The sequence below is a fragment of the Rhamphochromis longiceps genome, linkage group LG8, assembly GCF_057381845.1.
Source record: "Rhamphochromis longiceps isolate RC_006_pf linkage group LG8, R_longiceps_female_GT1.1, whole genome shotgun sequence".
Classification (NCBI taxonomy): Eukaryota; Metazoa; Chordata; class Actinopteri; order Cichliformes; family Cichlidae; genus Rhamphochromis; species Rhamphochromis longiceps.
The window spans coordinates 26,831,798-26,851,763 of NC_140564.1; the positions used below are offsets into that span (position 1 = coordinate 26,831,798).

General features: G+C 41.5%; 1 protein-coding gene across 1 annotated transcript; it reads right to left on the minus strand.

Annotated features, from left to right (window-relative positions):
- Positions 1-367: 367 nt before the first annotated feature.
- Positions 368-18,792, minus strand: timp2a (TIMP metallopeptidase inhibitor 2a). Its single transcript, XM_085416807.1, has 5 exons — positions 18,352-18,792; positions 7,942-8,042; positions 7,749-7,857; positions 4,111-4,235; positions 368-2,410 (listed from the first exon to the last, which is right to left on the minus strand). Exons 1-5 carry the CDS (start codon positions 18,479-18,481, stop codon positions 2,213-2,215), a joined length of 663 nt encoding a protein of 220 aa, XP_085272933.1. The 5' UTR covers positions 18,482-18,792; the 3' UTR covers positions 368-2,212.
- Positions 18,793-19,966: the final 1,174 nt, after the last annotated feature.

Sequence of the window (19,966 nt, forward strand, 5' to 3'; positions counted from 1 at the left end):
TTGGGATGTACAAATCTGCAGCCGCTGTGCAAAATTCTGAGAAATGTTTCCAGCATCTTGTTGAATCTATGGCATGAAGAATTATAGCAATTCTGAAAGCAAAAGGGCCGACCCAGCACTAGCAAAGTGTAAATAATAAAGTGGCCGTGAGTGTATATATAAAAGCCTTTCATATGGCGCTTGGTTCTCTAAAGTTTATCGGCCGCACATCCACGGCCATTTATAATCACCAGCTGAGTTAACATGTATGTCATTGGACTGTGGGAAGAGGGCGAAAGAAACCCACACAGACACAAGCAGGATGTGGTTAGGGTGACACTTACTTGATCTCCCACTTGAGGAGAAATGACAACACACAGGCAGCGTGTACTCTTTGAAACTTGTGGGTTTTTTTATTTGATAATACTGAATACTTTGTCCTTCGCCCGGACTTACACAAAGCATCAAACACATGCACAGTCCTCTATTCACACAAGGAACCCATTTCCCATTTCTCTATACCTTTCTCCGGTTAATCGCTCTCACTCTCACGTTACTCCAGCGCAAGAGGACCTTCGACACTACAGCTAAAGACATCGTAGACAAAGACAGCGAAAACACACGCACGCACACACACTCACAAAAACAAAAACAAAAAAAAAAACCAACCAAACAAAAAAAAGACAGGTATAATAATAACACTGAAAAAAATACAAAGTAATGGAAACTGGAAAGAGTTTACTTTTAAATTATGCCTCTAATACTCCATCATATATATATTTTTTGTTAATGTAGCTTGAGGTTTATAAAACAGCACTGTAAACATTAAGTAACTGCTTTCTAGGACAGCGATAAAGCTTTCATTAATAACTGGAAGGAGCAAGAAAGTCAAAGCTAATATTAAGCGTATAAAGACCTTATTTTTTTATTACTCGTGAAATGAACCGTCTGCAAGAATATATCATGAAAACTGCTGTTTGCATTTACAATCAACAGATAATACAAAGACACTGAAATAACATCCCCGGAGCGCTGTTTTTGTTTCCCTTTCACACATAAAATCTGCAAAAAGATCCCTTTTATCCAAACCTTTCACACATCCACTTTTTTGTTCACTGCAAGTACTACTTTATATGTTATGACAGAGATAGCAAGGGATATGCTCGCGCTTTTTTCTGAATATGAATCACCAAAGCACTCAAAAATGGGCGAAAAATTCTGCACCTGAGGTGGATCTGTCGGTCGGGGCGAACGATAATATCTGTCACATCAGAGTGTTCAGGCTCTTGTCTTTACTGGAACTCATCCTCAAAAAGTGCAAATCTAGTTCTAAAGCAGTAAATAATAATTATTATTATTATCAAGTAACAACAAAAGTATATGCATAGGTTCCTTACAGCTACATAACAAAGAGGAGGGGAGGACGTGAAGAGGAAGAAAGGAGGAGGAAGTGTGAGAAATTTGAGATATTTCTGATTGGCCTCTGGGGCAGTGGAGAGGTGGTGTTTAAATTTAGAGCGCTCATCTTCACGCAGCATAGACTGGTCCAGTGAGGCCAGTGACGGTCGCGAAAATCCCCACCCAAAGAAACCAGAGAAGATCATCGGCCGTGCAAGATGATTCACGATCTTTTTAAAGAAAGCGTGTCGTCGTGTGGGCGTGGAAAAAAGTTCCCGGCGGAGACGATGAGAAAACTGTGAATTAAGAGTGCTCGGAGAGAGAGGGAGACAATCGTTTTAAACAAAATGAAATGAAAAAAAATAATAATAAAGGCAACTTGGAATTTGGCTTTGGAATAAAGAAAACTGGAGGATGAGGTAATAAAAGCAGGAAGATGATGGATAACCAATGGCTGTCTGAATACTGGGAATTGATTGGTGGAGATCAGAGCTGTTAAAAATTGCTTTGAAGGGGCAGGAAGTGCTCTGTCTCACTGAGAATTTTTATCCTCCTGACGCCAGCCTCAGGAGGAAGTTACATCACTTGACCAGTCTATGTCTCATGATGCTGTTTTGTTGTTTTTACAGAGCTGCTGTGTCTGAGAACAACCCCTGAGCCTCTCCAAACATAAAGAGTGGCAAAGGGTTGTTTTCAGACCAGCAGGTCATTTCTGTCACATTAGCTTTGCCTTTTTTTTTTTTTTTTAATTATAAAAAAAAAAAAAATCACTTTATTTCATTGGAATTGTGTACATTTATCTCCGTCAGGCTCTGCGGCGTGCAGTCGCATGTGCTTAGGGGTCCTCGGCATCCAGGAACTCCTTTTTGGGTGGTGCGACGCCGCGGTACCAGGAGCAGGAGCCGTCTGCCCTCTTGACGCAGGCGTAATGGTTGGCTTGGCGACCGTGCACCTGCTTCTCGATCATCAGGTCTGTCCACAGGCACTCCTCAGGAGCCGAGATTTCACAGGGCAGAGAGGGACAGCGCACAATCTGCAGAAACACAGCACAATCCGCTCTTTATGACATCAAACTATCAGAGATGGGTGTCACCTGAAATACCACTGCTGTTAGAAGACCATATCAAATATGCCTTAAGGTCTAATCCTCCAGATTTTCATTAAATCAAGCCTCAGTTTTGCTTCTGAACTTTCAGTGCCAGCATGCTCATATTACCCAACATCTACCAGGAATTTACTGGAAATGTTACAGCATGTAATCTGGAGTCATTTTATCAGCCTGAGTAGCTGTGGTTACACGCACACATTTTTTCCTCCTGACTGAACTCACGTAGATTTAAGATATCAGGGCAACTGTTTACATAAGATTTGACTGTCACGCGGTTTGGTGTTTAGGCAGCCATGTATCAGTAGACATGCTTTCTTTTTGGCATCTCCCTGAAGATGGATAGCCATCACCTGCTCAGTGTCTTCATTATGACGGTTTTAACTCTTTAGAGTTTTAATACAAACAAACTCTCTGCCCAGGGGCAGCTGAGCTTGGAAGCTGCTATTTTTGGAAAAAGCAGAAGTGTATGTTTCCAAAGTTACTTCAACATGGTACAGCCACTCCTGGGAAGTATGTGGCATTGTGTTAAAACACACCTGAATGCTCCAGACCAACAAACTGCCAAAATTCCTATGACCGAAGTAAGAGTGTACTTAGATTGTACCTATATGACCATAGCCAGAGTTTACTGATTTATCTCTCCATTTAAAGAACTCAAGGAAACAGAACAAGCCACTATTTGTGCTTCAAATTCAAAGTCTTCAACTTGTGAAACACTAAGGGGCTTTTATTGTGAAACACCCAAAAACATTTATAACAGATTATTGCCATTTTTAACTTTTAACGAAATAGATCTAATAGATAATTGCCTAAATCATTATTACATCAATAATGAATCATTTGAGACCCTCAAATTTTTCCATCAGCTGTGTCCTGTAACATTTTGTAGTTCACAAAAAAAAGTTTGCCTGTCTTAAAAGTAGAGCGCCCTCTGTAGGAATTTAGTAAAATGAAAATGCACACCTATAACAATCATTTGCTATGAGATTTGTTAGCATAAGATTGCCTTCTGTTGGTTTTTGAGGTACTGGTTAAGCTAGGTTTTGCCCATGTGCACCATAAATCTGCCCAAAAGCACCTTTAAGGGTCGCTAATCAATATATTACTTTGTTCCTATTAAACATCCAAAAAGAGATCAGAGTGAGTACAAGCAATCCCTGTGAGGTGAAAGCTCAAGCTTCAGTTCTTTATACTCTTGCCGGTGTATGACTTCATAGAGAAGAGATAATCATAATATGGTCATCTCAGCGCAGAAGCACAGAAATCCTGCCCACCTGAGCTTCAAACCTTATGTTTGCGAGGCAGCAAAAATGAAGGAAGAGGGCTTACAATGGCTTGTGGATGAGCTACAAGATCACAGATTATTTTGAAAGAATACAATCAGTATAAAAAAATATGGAAGTTGAAAACGTGTAAGACGTTCCTTTTAATCTCTAGAACAATTAATAAAGAAAACAAGTATTCAAGTTACATTTACTGCTCTTGTGTTTATTCCCCTGAATCATGCCTCGTCTTGTTTGCTCTGCTATGTCTGGATGTGTAGTGGAAGAAGTGAATAGCTGTCTTTTTTTTCTCCACGCCACGAGATAAACTGCACATGCGAAGGCGGCCCTCTGCTGCCTTACCTTGCAGTCACAGCCCATCTGGTAGCGCTGGCTGAGGCTCTTCTTCTGGGTGGTGCTCAAGGAGTCCCAGGGCATGATGTAATCACACAAAGTCACATGCATGCTGCCGCTGGCCTCGGCCTTGCCTGTATATAAAAAAAGAAAAGAAAAAGTACACGTGTGACAGACAAACTTCAGACATAACAATATGCATGGTAAACACCACCATCACCAAGGCCAGGGTGCATCAGTATAAATGTTCTGGAAAAAAATCTGAACTTGTAAACATCAGATGACAGATTCGTGGAAAACCACTGATGAAATCTGTTACTTTCCAGACTGGTGCCTGCAGGCGTCAACACGGGCCACCTGTCCTTGTCAAGAGCTTGTGTTTATGTTTCGTGCATAAAGGGGCACCAGTCAAAACAAGCGGATATTTCGAGATGAGATTACAAATCTATGGAGGCTGCACGCTCTCCACTTTGCCACTATCTGTCTGCATAGCAGCTCCCAACACGCATGTCCTCGCAGACGGGACTGACTCACATTTCAATGCAACTCCTCTACTCGTTAACCCTTCGCACTAAAGAAACGATGAATCATTCTGAAAGATGCCCCGGTCAGCAGAAATCTAACTTTCTTTCCCACTGCACAAAGTCCCTACATCTTGAGAAAAGAGAGTCGGGGAGAAAATGCTGGCTTCAGCAGTTCCTCCTCTTACAACTCTCTGTAATTACGGGCCAGTGTTTGCGGGCGCATCTCTGACTGTGATGGAGAAACCAGAGCACGAATGACATCACGATCCTCTGTGTCTCCGCTACTCTGCAAACTGAGTCTCATTCTGACGCTGCGACTGCCTATCTTGCTTTAAAAATCGAAATAACCACCACAGGAAGAAAGCTGTGTCCAGGTATAATTATATTTGATGGGCAACACATTGGTGTGCCTCACAGAAGCTGGCTGGGCCTTTTCTGTTGAGGGTTGCATGTTCTCCTCATTTCCTTCCACAGTCCAGAGACATGAACATCAGGGTACTGGTGATATTAAAGCGGCTGTAGATGTGAATAATTGGCTGTCACTGCCTTATGACAGACTGGTGACCTGTCCAGAGCGTACCAAAGAGGTGAGGAGCTGAGGAAAGGCTGTCGGTGGAGCTGTGGGTGGCCGCATGATATATAACCCACAGAGGGCACCAACCATAAAAACATAAAACCCATCTACTAAGATTTTTTTTGCTTCTGTGATCTGAGTACTGCAACAGACTAAAGATCTACTAGTAACCAACAGACAACTTTGTAGATAACGCGGGTAATGAGCTAATCTAATCAAAACTGGAAATCAGCAGCTCATATTCCCATTAGAGGTGGGAATCACCATACATCCCACGATACGATATTATCACAATACTTAATGCACGATACGATATTATTGCAATTTTTTTTTTATATTTTGCGATATTCAGATTCTGTACATAAAATAAATATTGATAAAGTTTACCTTTATCTAATATCAAAGTCTCACACTCAGTCTTTCTCTCATTTCAGTCAGTTTTATTGTTGACAAACTGAACAGTTTGTATTACAGTCTAGTCCAACTTAACTGAATGCAACCATCTGGTACAATCATAGCTATTCTGAACTATGAAATTTATGAAAACTATGCAGCCCATTCAGCAACTGAAGAATTTGAAAGTAAATTAAAACAAAATATAATTTTACATTAAATAAAAAAAGTTTTAAACTTAATTAAAATAAAACATGTCTTAAATTAACATAAGTTAACTGTCATGTTTATTGCTGCCAAAAAAAAAGTTAAACACATTTGGACAGTGAAGGAATGTCAGGATTCTTGCTCAGAAAAAGGATCAACATGCTCTGAAGTCAGAGCATGTTCCAGTCCACAAAAATCTTTTTTGCAACAAAATATCGATTTCTGCTGTCCCTGTATCGATACATTATTAGCAAACAAAATATCACGATACTACACAGTATCGATTTTTTACCCCACCCCTAATTCCCATATGCGTCTGCTCTGTTTAGCAATGACTGGAAACACAGAATCAAAGCCATCCATGCTGTCTTTTATCTGCCTGCTTATTTAAAGAGCATTAAAGTACAACACATTATTTAACAGTAAAATATTGTTTCGTTCAAACAAAACTTAAAATTATGTTCTAGAGTCCTTTTTTGTCCAGTATCATTAACTATTTAAATATTAACTGTTAAATATTTCCAATTTTATTCTGCTTATCCAGGGCTGGGGTCTAACCTGGGCTTTTCCTTTGTTGGGACGTCCCCGGTACACTTCACCCAGGAGGGATCCTTGTCATCCTGACCCACCTCAGCTGACTCCTTTCGATGTGGAGGAGTAGCGGTTCAACTCTGAGCCCCTCCCGAATGACTGAACTTCTCGCTCTATATCTAAGCAAGGGGTTGGCCAGTCCCAAAGTGAGAATCATACTAAGCTAAACCAACTAAGGCCTCTGTCAGACAGGCCTAGAGACTCGTCATTGATCCATCAGGGAAAAGTATGCATTTCCTAACCAGTTTCTGAGTGGTTACAAACCAGAAACTGTGACTCTTTAAAGTAAAAGTTGCACCTTTTGAAATGTGTTGGGTAAAATATTTAGGCAGATTTTATTCCATGCAAACTGGGAACAACTGTACTAATCTCCCAGCAACAAAAGCAATTACAAGGGCCTTTGTGGTGGCGCACCCTCTTGCTGGAGCAGGAGGAGACTAGGTATGGAAACCAATTTTTATCTAGAACTGGGAGTACACTGGCTTGTGGCCCCACTGTGGATGGGTTAACTCTAAATATTGTCAGCTAATGCCCAGCTGTGTTTTGGATTTCTACTATCTCTACAGAAGTTAGAGGTCAGAAGCCTCTAACTTCTGACCCTTTAGCAGCAGAATAAGCAGTTTATCAACTTGTCGCTAACACTGTTTGTCTGTTGTTTGGGCAGTGGGTTTCACAGCTTTTCCTCTAAAGACAAGCAGCTGCCTGCTGTGGCTGACAGCGGTGCTATTGAGACACTGACGCCAAAGCCAAACTGTAACGCTGTGGTCAGAAAGGTAAACAATTGGCTGAAATTTGTTGCTCTGAGTTTAGAAGGTTTGTTCACCACTTCAAGTTACTCTGTTGACTTTAAGGCAGTCACGTGATGTGCTGTTAGTGTTAAATAATGAATACAGCTGGTTTCAGTTTACAAATTTTGAAAAAATGACGCAGATGTTATGCAGATGTAAACAGTCACTAAGGCATAAAATACCACAGGAGCTTAAGCTGTACCACAACAGACAAGGTCCCTCCCAGTCTCCACAGGATTTAGCCAGCAGAGTATCATTACCTATAATAACATAAACAGCTGCTCCACCAACATGCAAAATTGCCCACTACTCTTTATCCGATCTCAGGTTTGTCTGCCCGGCTGTTTGCACCTGCAGGACCATATCTGATTATCTGTTTGCATGTTCTGTGCTGTGCTTCTCTCTGTCTGTGCATTCTTTCACTTTTTGTTTTATATAATGATGTATACAAACTATACATCATTATACCTATCCCTCCGACAACAGCAGCTTCTTTTCCACAAGCTAGCTGAGATTATCAAATTTCATTTGCAGTATTATTTCCGGGAGACAGGGGATATTCACACAAACCTGAGATCAGATACTCCTTCTTGCCGGTGGCATCAAGGGTGACGCCGCAAACGGCGGACACGGGAGCAGTGAAGACAGATTCGATGTCCTGGGTAGGTCCCTTGAACATCTGAAAATTAAACACAGTGCACAGGGTATTAATAGCGGACTCAATGTCAAACCTTTTTGGCTAAAACAGTGAGGATATTCTTACCTTGATCTGTTTGACCTCATACTGGATCCTCTTGATGGGGTTCCCATAGATGTCGTTCCCAGAATCCACTTCTCTCTCTCCCACCACCTTTGCTCGAATCACTGGTTGGGAAACACAGAAACACGGCGTCAGAGGCTGCAGGAATTCATTGCATTTACTCACTGAAGCTTTCATTGTCTTTCATACCAATGAACAAAAGAGTATAAACAAAAAAAGTCAAAATGATTCCCACTAAAAACGATAAAAAGGGAAACCTGCTAATGTTTGTTGGGTAATGGCTAAAACTTTGGATGCAGGCCCCATAAGCCCCATACTGTAATTGGTGTTCGTCTGCATGTCCACCAATTAGGTCAAAAAGTAAATGAACAAAACTAACTCCCCCCTAATTAAGTTAAAGTAACTCACAAATGAAGCAAAAGGTTAAACAAAAGGTTAACAACTATGTTACAAAATATCAGTTTCCTTTAATCAAAGCTGAAATTTACGAGTTTGTAAACAAACAAATGCATTTCGACAGGAATCACCCCATCACTGATTTAGCAACTGTAAACCATCTGTAACTTAAAGGGACCTACTATGCTTCTACTTGTTTTCAGTTTTACATACACTGTTACATGGCGTTAAACATGGCCAAAGTTTCGAATAACGAGAACAGTTCGTGTACAAATAATGTCTGTGATCAATGTTCACACGTCAGCCTGCTCTAAACACACAGTTTAGCATAGTTTTTTCTACTTGTAGTTCTGTGTGATGTCACTGAGAGCAGACATCCCTAATATGCTGATGTGCTGAGGTGTGTTGATCAAATCTTCTACTTGTGAGGAACAGCCGCCTGGACAAAGAGGCTTAAAAGGAGGCGTAAAGGGGTGTCCCTAAAGGACATGATTAAATTCAGTTGTAGTATATACAGCATCAAATCACAACAACGGTTTCCTCGAGGTACTTTATGCTGTAAGGTAAAGACTACAATAATACAGAGAAAACGCCAACAATCCCAACACCTTATCAGTGAGCAGCTGGTGAGAGTGAGAGTGCACCCAGTACACAGGAAATAATGACATACCCTATAAATAAATACATTAGTTTCCAGAGTTATAAATGTGAGGCTTATGAATACTGATATCTCAACCTTAATAGTACAGTATACATTATAAATTGGCTAATCCATCATAAATTTATTATGTCTTTTGTAGGGCTGTGTGATATGACCAAAATCTCATATCCCGATATAAGAATTCTATCGTCCCGATAACGATATAAATCACAAAAATGTAACATTTTCTGTAAATTCTGTGAATCTCGTGCAGCTCGTCTTGCGGGAAGCGTTTCCTGATGCACGTCATGTAGCTGGAGTAGAGTGTTTTAACAGACAAAAGTTGTAACAGCCGCCGTTTTCTTTGTGAGTATTTATTACACGGCGTGCTGCGGGGAAAAGCCTGTTCTAACGTTTGAGTCTAAGGTTTATTTTTTAGCACCTGACGGCTCTTTTTTACTTCTCATCCGTAAATAATCTGCTCTTTCACGTGATTCAGTTTATTTTGAAAAGTCTCAACAGGATCTTGAGCTTTATTGTGAAAGGTTTATGTGGAACATAAACAAGCGGACACACGATGCTGTTACCGTCGTTGTTGCTAACCACAACGCATAAAAACAGGCGCTTGTCCGTCCGTAGTGTGGTTATATTAAATATAAGAGAGAACTTTAAGAAATTAATATAGCCACTACACTGACCATCCAAACAAAAAAAAATATTGCCGTAAACAGTTTATTTTGCGACACCACGAAACAAACGATAGCGTAAAATGAAACGATAGACGTTTTTATATCGTCATCCGATATATATCGTTATATCGAACAGCCCTAGTCTTTTGTTTTTTTCCGCAGCATTTAATCCAATTTTTCTGCTTGTTATTACAAATGAACAAAAGTGAAACCCATAATTACGTTGACTCCCATACAATGTAACACTGCATAATGGCTATGTTCAAAATCTGGCCCTATTTATTATAAAATGCACTACATTTATAATAAGTCCAGATACATGACAGTCATTTTACTTGACTCATAAAAATTTGTCACTGGTCTCAAAAAAACAAAACAAAACAAAGCAGCTGAAAATGTTCACCGCCTACAGAATTAGAGGCCAAAATCAGCATTGCACAGCTCTGATATTCTGAATATTCTGGGTACAGAAAGTAAAGGGCAGGTACTTTGGGCAGGTACTTTGTTTGTACCTGCCAAGGACTTTGACTAATAAATAACTGAGCAACACAATCAGCTGCCTCTCCAGAGAGTGTCTCATCCCGTGGATGAACTTCACTGTTTTGCTCTGCAGCAGGGAATCTTACTTTTCCATCTACTGCAGTGACAAATGATGCAGTTGAAGAAAAAAGCATTCAGAGTGAAGACATCGATGACCTTGTCAGCTTGCTGGTGATAAAATACTGTTAGGTAGGTTAGGAGCGACTAGACTTTCAAAATAACAGTTGCTAGCAAATCATTTTTGGATGGTGTTCTCTCAGACAGACAAAAAAATAGAATTGAAATAACTCTGGTACATTGGTGGTCATTATTATACCTCTGTTACCCGCCTAAGTAGGGTCTATGTGTGGAAAACACTGCTTATGACTCCACATCACAGGCTAAAAAAAAAGCCCAAACCACCCATCGAGCTGCCTTAAAGTCTCATCCAAACACCACAACAAAATGAATTTTAGCATCTAAAGTGGTCCAGTCAATGAAAACCCAACCAGAAGTCGCCATCAGCCAACATTAGAGGAGGGACAGACACATGACTTGGCGTGCAGCACAAACCTTCCTGCTTCAAAACATGACCAGGGAAACCATCACAGGACAAGAGCTGAGGATTAAGAATACAACTTGAAAGCTGATATACTGAGAAGGACTTGGCCAGAGGTTTGTTTCTCACCATGCGTGTGTGTTTGTGCGCGCGTGTGTGTATTTTAACGGCCTGACTGACTTCAAGCTTCAACTATGCTTAGGGCATTTATTCAGAATGGAAAATATGAGCAATACAGGGGGGAAAAAAACATAAAGTAAGCAGGAACAGAGGACACACACACACACACATCTATAAACACACATACAGTCGACTGCTGCTGCTCTTACACCCTCGGGTTCAGTTTATGGCTTAGAGCAGATACAATGATAACATGTGATGTAAATTATTGTTAAATCCATCTCATTATTAATTCAGCTAGTAATTCAGCGGCCAGCCAAAATAATACCTGCCCTCTTTAAATAAACATGTACACATGTCCAAAATAACACTGCGTTTCCTATAAACACTTCTCCCCATAGCAACCGGTGGTTGTCAACCAATCTTTAGCCTTTTGTGACTGGTGTTGAAATAATTCATACTGAAAAAAAAACAACTACATATATAAAAGGTTCACTGGTAAAGACAGAGACTAAAAGCAGAGTTAAGGAGCCTTTACAATGGTTTTTCGTATGAAAAAAGTCGTGGCAACAACACATGTGGGCTGTTTTTTGGGTGTCTGTGAATCATTATAAAATTTTTAAATATTTTATCTATACCTCTACTAATAAAAAAGTATTACATTGTTTTAAAATTGGATTGGATTTAAATACATTTAGTCCTCACATCATGAGAACTGCCTGCACGTAATGCAGCTTTTTTCCCTCACCTACTACATATCATTCAGATCATGCAGTGTGTCTGTATCGTTAAGGCTGCACTTTACCGTTTGACTAACTATTTCAGGCTGTTTGTTAATGTGTAAATATAACACTAGGCTGACGAAATACATCTGCCAATTTAACCATCATAGTTAAGATGTAGCTAAGATCTCAAATGTTCAACATTCATCCATATTTAGTCCTCAGAGCGAGTCGATTTAGGCTCAGATGGCCGTTGGGCTTGCAGTACATTGGTAAAAATCCTGAAGAAGATGATGAAGAAATCGTTGCAAAACAGCCTCCTCAGCTTACAGATGCGCATTTGGACCGTTTTCTTAATCTCAACAACACTTTAATTGGACCTGACTGCTAATTTTGACCTGACACCATGTTTACATGAAAGCAGTGTATTACTTTGTAATGTGAGGCTGTTCTTAAAGCACACTTAGATTGATAGTATGATCACCTTGCTTGATATATAGCCTGAAAACGTAGGCTGTTATCTTCATATTACGCCTCTTAATGAGGACCAGATTTGATCTGAATATTAGATTTAAAGGGTGATATAAACTAATTGCTGTTATTATTACGGCTATTGTTGTGTTTACATGTTTTTATAATGTCTCTATGTGGCAATAAAGTAGGGCTGGGCGATATGACCCAAAATTCATATCTCGATATTTTTTAGCTGGATGGCGATATAAGATATATATCTCGATTTTTTTTTTAAAGCCATAAGTTAAGAACAAAAAGAGAGTTCTTAGTCACACTGTGTGCCAGATGTCACACGGGCACTTTTATTTACATACAGCGTAGATGTACATGAAGAAATTACTCAAAAATAAATTATCAGCATTTATTAAATAATCATGGTCCATAAATAAAAGAAAACAATGTTGTTTTTGTGCATAACAAAAAGCTCACAATTGTGCAGTCAAAATGTAAACTAATAGACGCTGAGCATAATAACAAAGAGACAGATTTCACAGCTGCACCACGTCTCTGAACAGGTGCCATTTGTGGTCCTTATACACACAGTACGTATCACTCCGCGAGGCTCCTCCTCGGTAGCCGTAATCCTCCGACAATCCATCAAGCGGTGCAGCTCCGTAGCTTAGCAAAGTCATATTAAAACATTTTTTGACAGATTGCTGAGCGCTGTGTACCACATAAAATCGGTTCGCGGTCAGTAAGCACAACCAGAATTCATACATAAGGCGCACTGTCGATTTTTTGAGAAAATGAAAGGATTTTAGGCCGTGCACCCCTTCCGGGCTGCATGTCGTTAGAGCGGTTAGCTCGCTAACACGTTGACGCCGTCCAGCCCCACGCACGGGGCGATCCGCAGTAACTCGCTAATGCTGGGCTTACACTGTGCGATTTTTGGCCCATTTTGAGCCGATTTTTGAGTCGTGCGACCGTTTTGGCGATCGGCCCGATTTTGGCCTTCATCGTGCGTCGTGTAGTATACGTGGGGTAACGAGAAGCGATTAACACCTCACGACCAGCTCCCGATCATCAATCGCTTGGTCGTGAGGATTTCAAACCTGTTTGAAATCCTCGCGACCGTCGTGAGGGCGTCACCGTAGTTTCTCACACTGCGCACGCGCAAACACAAATGTCAGCGAAAAAGGCGGCGCAGCACAGCAGTGTAGCGTGTGATGTGGACACAAGCGATGGAGGCACAACTTGTAGAACTTTGGAAAGCTCATCCGAGCCTTTTCGATGTGGCATCACAAAATGATCACGACCACAACAACCGTGAAAATAGTTGGATTTACACTGCTGCTCAATCACAGCTGCCTGATCAATGTTTTCATTAGCAATTTAGCAAAGTTGATGGTGGTGGTGGTGTGTCTGTGTGAGTGAAAGACAGAGAGGGAGAGCGAGCGACAGAATTTCTGTTATAACCTTCATGTTATGGAGGCACAGTGTGAGCACTCGGGTCGCATCAGAGCATCGGGCGGTATAGTGTGAGACCCTGCATCGTGACCTGTGAACTTCTAACCCCTGCGAGTCAATCGTACAGTTTGAGCAGGAGCTGAATCGCGCGACTGAAAAAAATCGCACAGTGTAAGCCCAGCATAACGGAGATTTTCCGCTTTCATCTTGTTATTGCCTGCAGGTGAAGCTATGGGGGAGGGGGAGTTGTGTTCAGTGAAGGAGAGGCGAGGCCGAGTAACGTTACGTAGAGACAAAAGTGGACGAAAGAGAGGCAAACCTGCGCCCAGCCCTACAATAAAGGTTTTAGTAACAAAGTAACAAGAAAAACCTAAAGGCTAAATTACAGAACAGGTTTTAATTTACCAGGATTAACAAAGAAGAAGATGAAAGGTTTAAGAACAAATCTTCTTCAGAAGAATGAATCTGTTTTTTTTAATCAGCACCATGAGCACAAACATACTACTTTTTAAGGTTTCTTTTTTTTTTTTTTTTAGAGAAACCAAGTTCCCCAGAATCAAACCCCCACATTTTAGTTGCACTTTGATGGTTATGCAAATGTTCAGCTGCAGCAGCCAGAGCACGCACGCACGCACGCACGCACGCACACACACGGCAGTATACCTGTTTGGCACTCGCTCCTGCATTCCTCCCAGTTTTTCCGCTCTCATTTCCTGACCTCATTCTGAGCCACAAACTAATGAGCAAAGAATCAGCAGCAGGACACAATACTGAGAGGAAATTACCCTGTTATTCACAACAGATTGCTGTTATGGGAGCTTATCTGTCTCCCTCAGTGTTGCAGACATGTTTACTTCTCAGTTAGTTTCTCCCCTTCAATAAAGCCAGAGCGGATCATCCTGTGCAGTCTAAACAGTGTGTTGCAGAGGCGGCAGACTACTCAGCACGATGCTAAAACAGCATGACTACCACGAGCCTGCAGGCAGCAGTTTCACCGCAGGTTGATCCAAAAGTCATCCGATCAGCAGCACTCAATCAGCAGCCATAAACCACCAACTGACCCACATTTCAAACGGTCCCCTACCGTCAGACCGGGACGACACATAATGACTTCTACATACATATTAGTTGCATTACGAAATGTTTTCCATGCAAACCCCCATATGAACGCACACACCACATCCTAAGTGCCCCCCGATTTGTTCCACTGCATGACTGTCCATTTCTTTTTTCATACGCCAGTGACCACCAAATCATCCCTGACTCTCTTGGTATGGTTTGTTCAGCTCCAGGCGTATGTGAGCCTTCTGTTTAACCTGTCATTTGAACAGAAACAAACCGCCCTCAAACACAATTCAGCCGGCACCTCTGGTTACACCTGCATGAAGACCTGAAGGCTCTGGTTTACCCTGACACAGTTACCGGAGCTGACATGACGGTGATCGAGTCAGCATGAAAAGGATGAGCTGGGTTGCAAAGCAGCTTGCAGGGAAAGAAGTAATTGTTTGTCCAAACACCCCACCTTATATTGGATTTGCCAATAAAATGCATAGAAGTGGATCAGCTGAAGATGAAATCAGAGAGCCAAGCTTGACTTGACCTGCCTGAAGTAACAATTTGCAAACACATTGAAACGTGGTGAACTCCTCAGCGCTTTTGCCATTAAATCCTAATTGTTTCAGCATGCAACGTATGATGTATGTGCTGAACCAACACTGTACACCTCTCCAGGTGAGCCTGAAGCTATTTATTAGCGTTTCCTCCCCCACAGGCTGCAGAAGCCTTTGTAAAATCCTCCTCTTGATTTTCTTCCTAGCTCTATAGTTTTGTGATGATGAAACCTCTGCTTAACATCACAGACTGTTGACACAGGGTTTTAAAGATAATCCAAACATGCTTTTAGAAGAAAAAGTAAATAACAGAAATACTACTGTTGTCCCTCAGAACACTTTTTGTTCATGAAAGGGACAAAGAAGAATGGAAAGCTTATGGGAAAAAAACGGTATAAACCATCCAAATCCAGGTACTTAAGGTTGGTTTGGAAAACTCATAAAAGGCCTTTACTTTTCCGAACTGATCTCCAGTACCTGGATTTGGATGTTTTATTCAGTTTTTGGGTCATGAGCTTTCCATTTTTCTTTGGCAATTGATGTGTTTGGTAAAAGCATCTTGCACAGCTCAGACAGCTCCGTTGCTATCGTGAAAAAATGAAGAAATACAGTTAGAACAATTACACCTTTTTGTCCAGCAAAAGCACCTAAGACAGAAACAGTTCAATCAGGTACTGTGAACACTCCAAAAATGAGACACTTGACTTTATTTTTATTTTTATTAGGTTTGCAATCATAGCAGCAAAATGTGGTTCAGGCTGACATCTGCCTTGTTAGCGCTTATCAGCTAATCAGTAAATCAGAAGATATTTATGAAAGGCTCTGGCTGGAGTTCATCTTTCGTGCACATCGATGTCACATTAGCTACATATTTAGAATAGGTGTGGTGAAGATAAACCAACTTAGTCACTTTACAGCAAATATTTCTTTGTTTCCCTGTCGCTACAGGCAAACGACGTCAGGAAAAACAAACCATCTGTACCAGCTTTATTTTACACGTCACTGTTTTCTACAATCGGTGCTCATTTTTACTTCATTTGAAATTTTTGACATTATTACGTCTGTATTGATAGTTTAACTGTAAAGTTTTTATGCTATACTTTATGCATTTTTTTGTCTTTGAATCTTTTACATTTTTGGAGTGATAATAATTGTTATCAAGGCTGTATAAACAACCATATTATAGGACTTTTGTCATTTAATATTTTTAGCCCAAGTTTCTTATTAACTATCCTCCAAAGGAGTGCCATTATATTTCTTTTTTAGTGACATGTGTTGGGGATGTTTCTGTATTTCCATGAAAGGACGTGTACACGTGCTGTCATCCACGCCATGTCCACTGCTGAGATCGGTGACTCTGATCTCTCAGACCGCTGACCAGAGTGAGCTAAACTGGGAAAGGGTGAGGGAAGTTCCCCTTTATGGGCAACGGATTTATATGAAAAGAGGATGTTTGTCGCGTTTGTGTGTGTGCGCGATTGTACCGTGGGTGCATGACACTGCACGATTTTTATGGCTTGTGGTCTGACCTAGAGTATCACTTTGACTGGAAAACAGAAGATGACACACACAAACACACAGCTGGTTCCCGCCTATGTGGTATGTGTATCAACAAGCAAGGAGTGGGATCCCATTCCACCAAAACAAATCCCAATTGTCAGACTGCGCAACTTTTGACAATGTCACTTTGTTGCTGCCTACATGCACATTTCAGCCAACTCTCATCCGACACAGCCCGCCCTTCACAAGCCCTCAAAACCCATTCCACCCCTTCTTCACCTCTTCCTCTGCAGTGTTTCATCTAGATGTTTCTGGGCTGGACAGTGACATCGACCATTGTTGCCGTTTGCGTGCATCCTCCCCCAGCTGTGACAAAAGCTTTCCTGACTCACAGATGCTTTAAAAAAAGACAAACAATTGGAACACCTTGCCTCTGAGACATCCTGTCTGCAAGACCTGCCAACTCAGCAAGAGATTGAGTCACACCTCAAAATAGAGCTGTCAATTTGCAATAAGGAATTACAAGGATGCACATCTTACCAGCACAGACTCAAAAGTAAAATGCAGGATGAAAAAAAACAAAACATCTTCAGCTTTCTTCTTCTCATTCATCCCATGCATATTTTAACTTGCACTGTGACTTTTATTGTTTTTCCCCTCTAAACACACTCTGAACTGACAGCCAGATGTCATCCGAGCCAGTGTGTCTGTGTGTGTCAGTCTACCGTGCATGGCGGCAGGCCTTTAGTTGTCTATCTGGGGTGTGAAAGAGTGTGTACAAGTGTGTGTCCGTACACTGCATCGGAGCAAACTTGGGAAAACCCCAGAAACATTCCTGTAATTCCTCTCAGCACCACCCCATGCAGGAAGAAACTGGACAGGAATGGAAATTTAAAAAGGAAAAAAAAGGAGTGAGGGAGGAAAGCTCGTGGTGTGACATATTCTGCGGTTGAGATTCAATCCCCCCCCCCCCCCCACACACACACACACACACACAAACCCGTTAAATTTCTCCCTCACTTTCCCCATCCCTTGTCCTCTCTTCAGCTCGCTCCCTCCTTGTCTCTTTTCCCTCTCTGGTGCCACGTTGCCCTGCAAAATGCAGGCGACGCCGCTTCGTCCCGAGGCTGCTGAGGGTGAAGCTCGGTAAGCAAACACTCCCAGAGCAGAGGCTTTGGGTTCACACAGATGATCTCAAACTGCTTCCAGTCTCTTAGCTCTCACGCTAACAGAGTGGAGGTACACCCTTTGAGTTTGTATAAAGTGGATTTTGGGGGAGATTTAAACCACAAAGTTCATTAAGGTCATCATTAACTTATCAATAAGTGTCACAAATGCACTCCTAACTCCTCACAGTGTTGCAGAGCAGAACATTATGGGGATCTGACCTGAGTGTGTTTCTATTTTTAAAAATAATACATCTGAAAGAAGACATTTTGGAGGTCTAACATTATCAACATGACATGGCAAAAAATATGACAATGTGATCTGTAAGTGTAGAGCCGAATGTAGTGCAAACTGTCTGGGCCATGGCCTTGAGGAGCAACACCCCTACCACCACCAGCAGCACCTTCAGGCTTTCCAGGGTTTCCAGCAGCTTAGTTGAGTCCATTCAACCGTGGCCAGAGGATGGGCTAGTTAGCTGTGCAGGAGCCTGGCTCACTGCACGAGAGGCCAGGTAAACATAAACAACAACAACATAAACAACAACAGGAGTAGACCCCGCGGCTGGACTCACCTACGTCGGCGTTGCAGAACGCCTGTTGCGGATGTACCGGAGCGCAGCTGCACGCTTCCACGAGCTCCTCCGCCCGCCACAGGACCAGCAGCGCGAGCGTGCAAAGGATGCCGTTAACGGAAAACGGCATCGTGGTAAACACTGATGGCGATGTTTTTCAGCTCCTGCGTGGATGTTGTGCTCTGCGCAGATGCGTTGCAGTGTGGCTCCAGCGGCAGCGTCCCCTCTCCGTCGTTTTTCTAACGACACACACGTCAACGACAACACACGGGCGCGCGCTCAGCTCCAGGTAAAAAGGTGAAGTTACACGGTGCGTTTGGTGCCCTCCGGATTTCCCCCGACTTTCCGTTTTCTGCAGCTGTCTGTCTGTCTGGACTGTTTTTGTTTCAAGGCGTTTTATAAAGCTGGCCGTGCGACTCCTCCCCCCAGCGCAGGGTGGTCCTGCAGAGGGCGCTGAGTGCTCAGTCGGACCCACCGGACATTTGGATAGGGTCCCAAAGGAAATTTGAAAAATATTGCCCCTGCGCCCTCATAATATCATAATACACGGTATTGGTTGAAAAGTGGGCCTGCACTCGAGTGTAAAGCTGAAAAATTGTTGCAACAAGTATTTAGACAGAAAGAAAATAATATAAAATCATTAAACTTGTATTACTGGATACAAGGTTGTGATAGTTCACACAAACTAATCTAAAAATCTAAAAGTGACATGGAAAAAAAGGTTTTACTTAAGTAGAGCTTATCAATTCCAAAAAGATTAAAAAAAAGTTTGGGTGCTGTGGAAAATATGTATAATCTCACAAACTCATATTTTATGCACATAGGATTACAGAAAACATATCAAATGTCTCATGGAAAGTAGTAGCTCATTTTGATTCCGTTGGCAGTTGCCAATAAAAGGCTTAAAAACTAAGTGGGATTAAGAGGAAACTGTTGGAGGAATGCTTTGCAACTAATTAGGGTTGTTGGCAACAGGTCTCTAACATGACTGGGTATTTAAAAAAAAAAAAGCTTTACAGAGAGTTTCTCAGAATTAGAGGTGGACAGATGTTCACTGTTCTTCAAAAAACAAAATGTGGAGCACGTTCAGAATAATGCTCCTCAGTGCAAAATTGTGAAGACTTTAAATATCTCCTGATCTGAAGTGCAAAATATCATTCAGATTCAGAAAATCTGGAGAAATCTCTGTGCGCATCAGACGAGGCTAAAAATCAGTATTGGATGTCTGTACTGTTCAAGTCTATATGCAACAATAAATTAAAAACAGGGATGATTCTGTCATGCAAATCACTGCATGGGCTCAGGAACAGATGCAGGTTGGAGTCCTCACAAAGCTCATTTTAAATGGACTAAAGTGAAGTAGAAAACTGTTAATATTATTTCTGGTTTGTTAATAATGCTCAGTTCAAAAACCTGCATCTGTGATGGTATGGGGGTGCGTTAGTGCCCATGGAACTGGCATCTTACACATCTAGAAAGACATCATCAGTGCTGAAAGGCTTATACAGATTTAAGAGTAACATATCCAGATGTCTGTTCCAGGGAAAGCTTTCCATCTTTCAGTATGACAATGCTAAAATGCATACTGCAGCCATAACAACAGCACAACTTCATA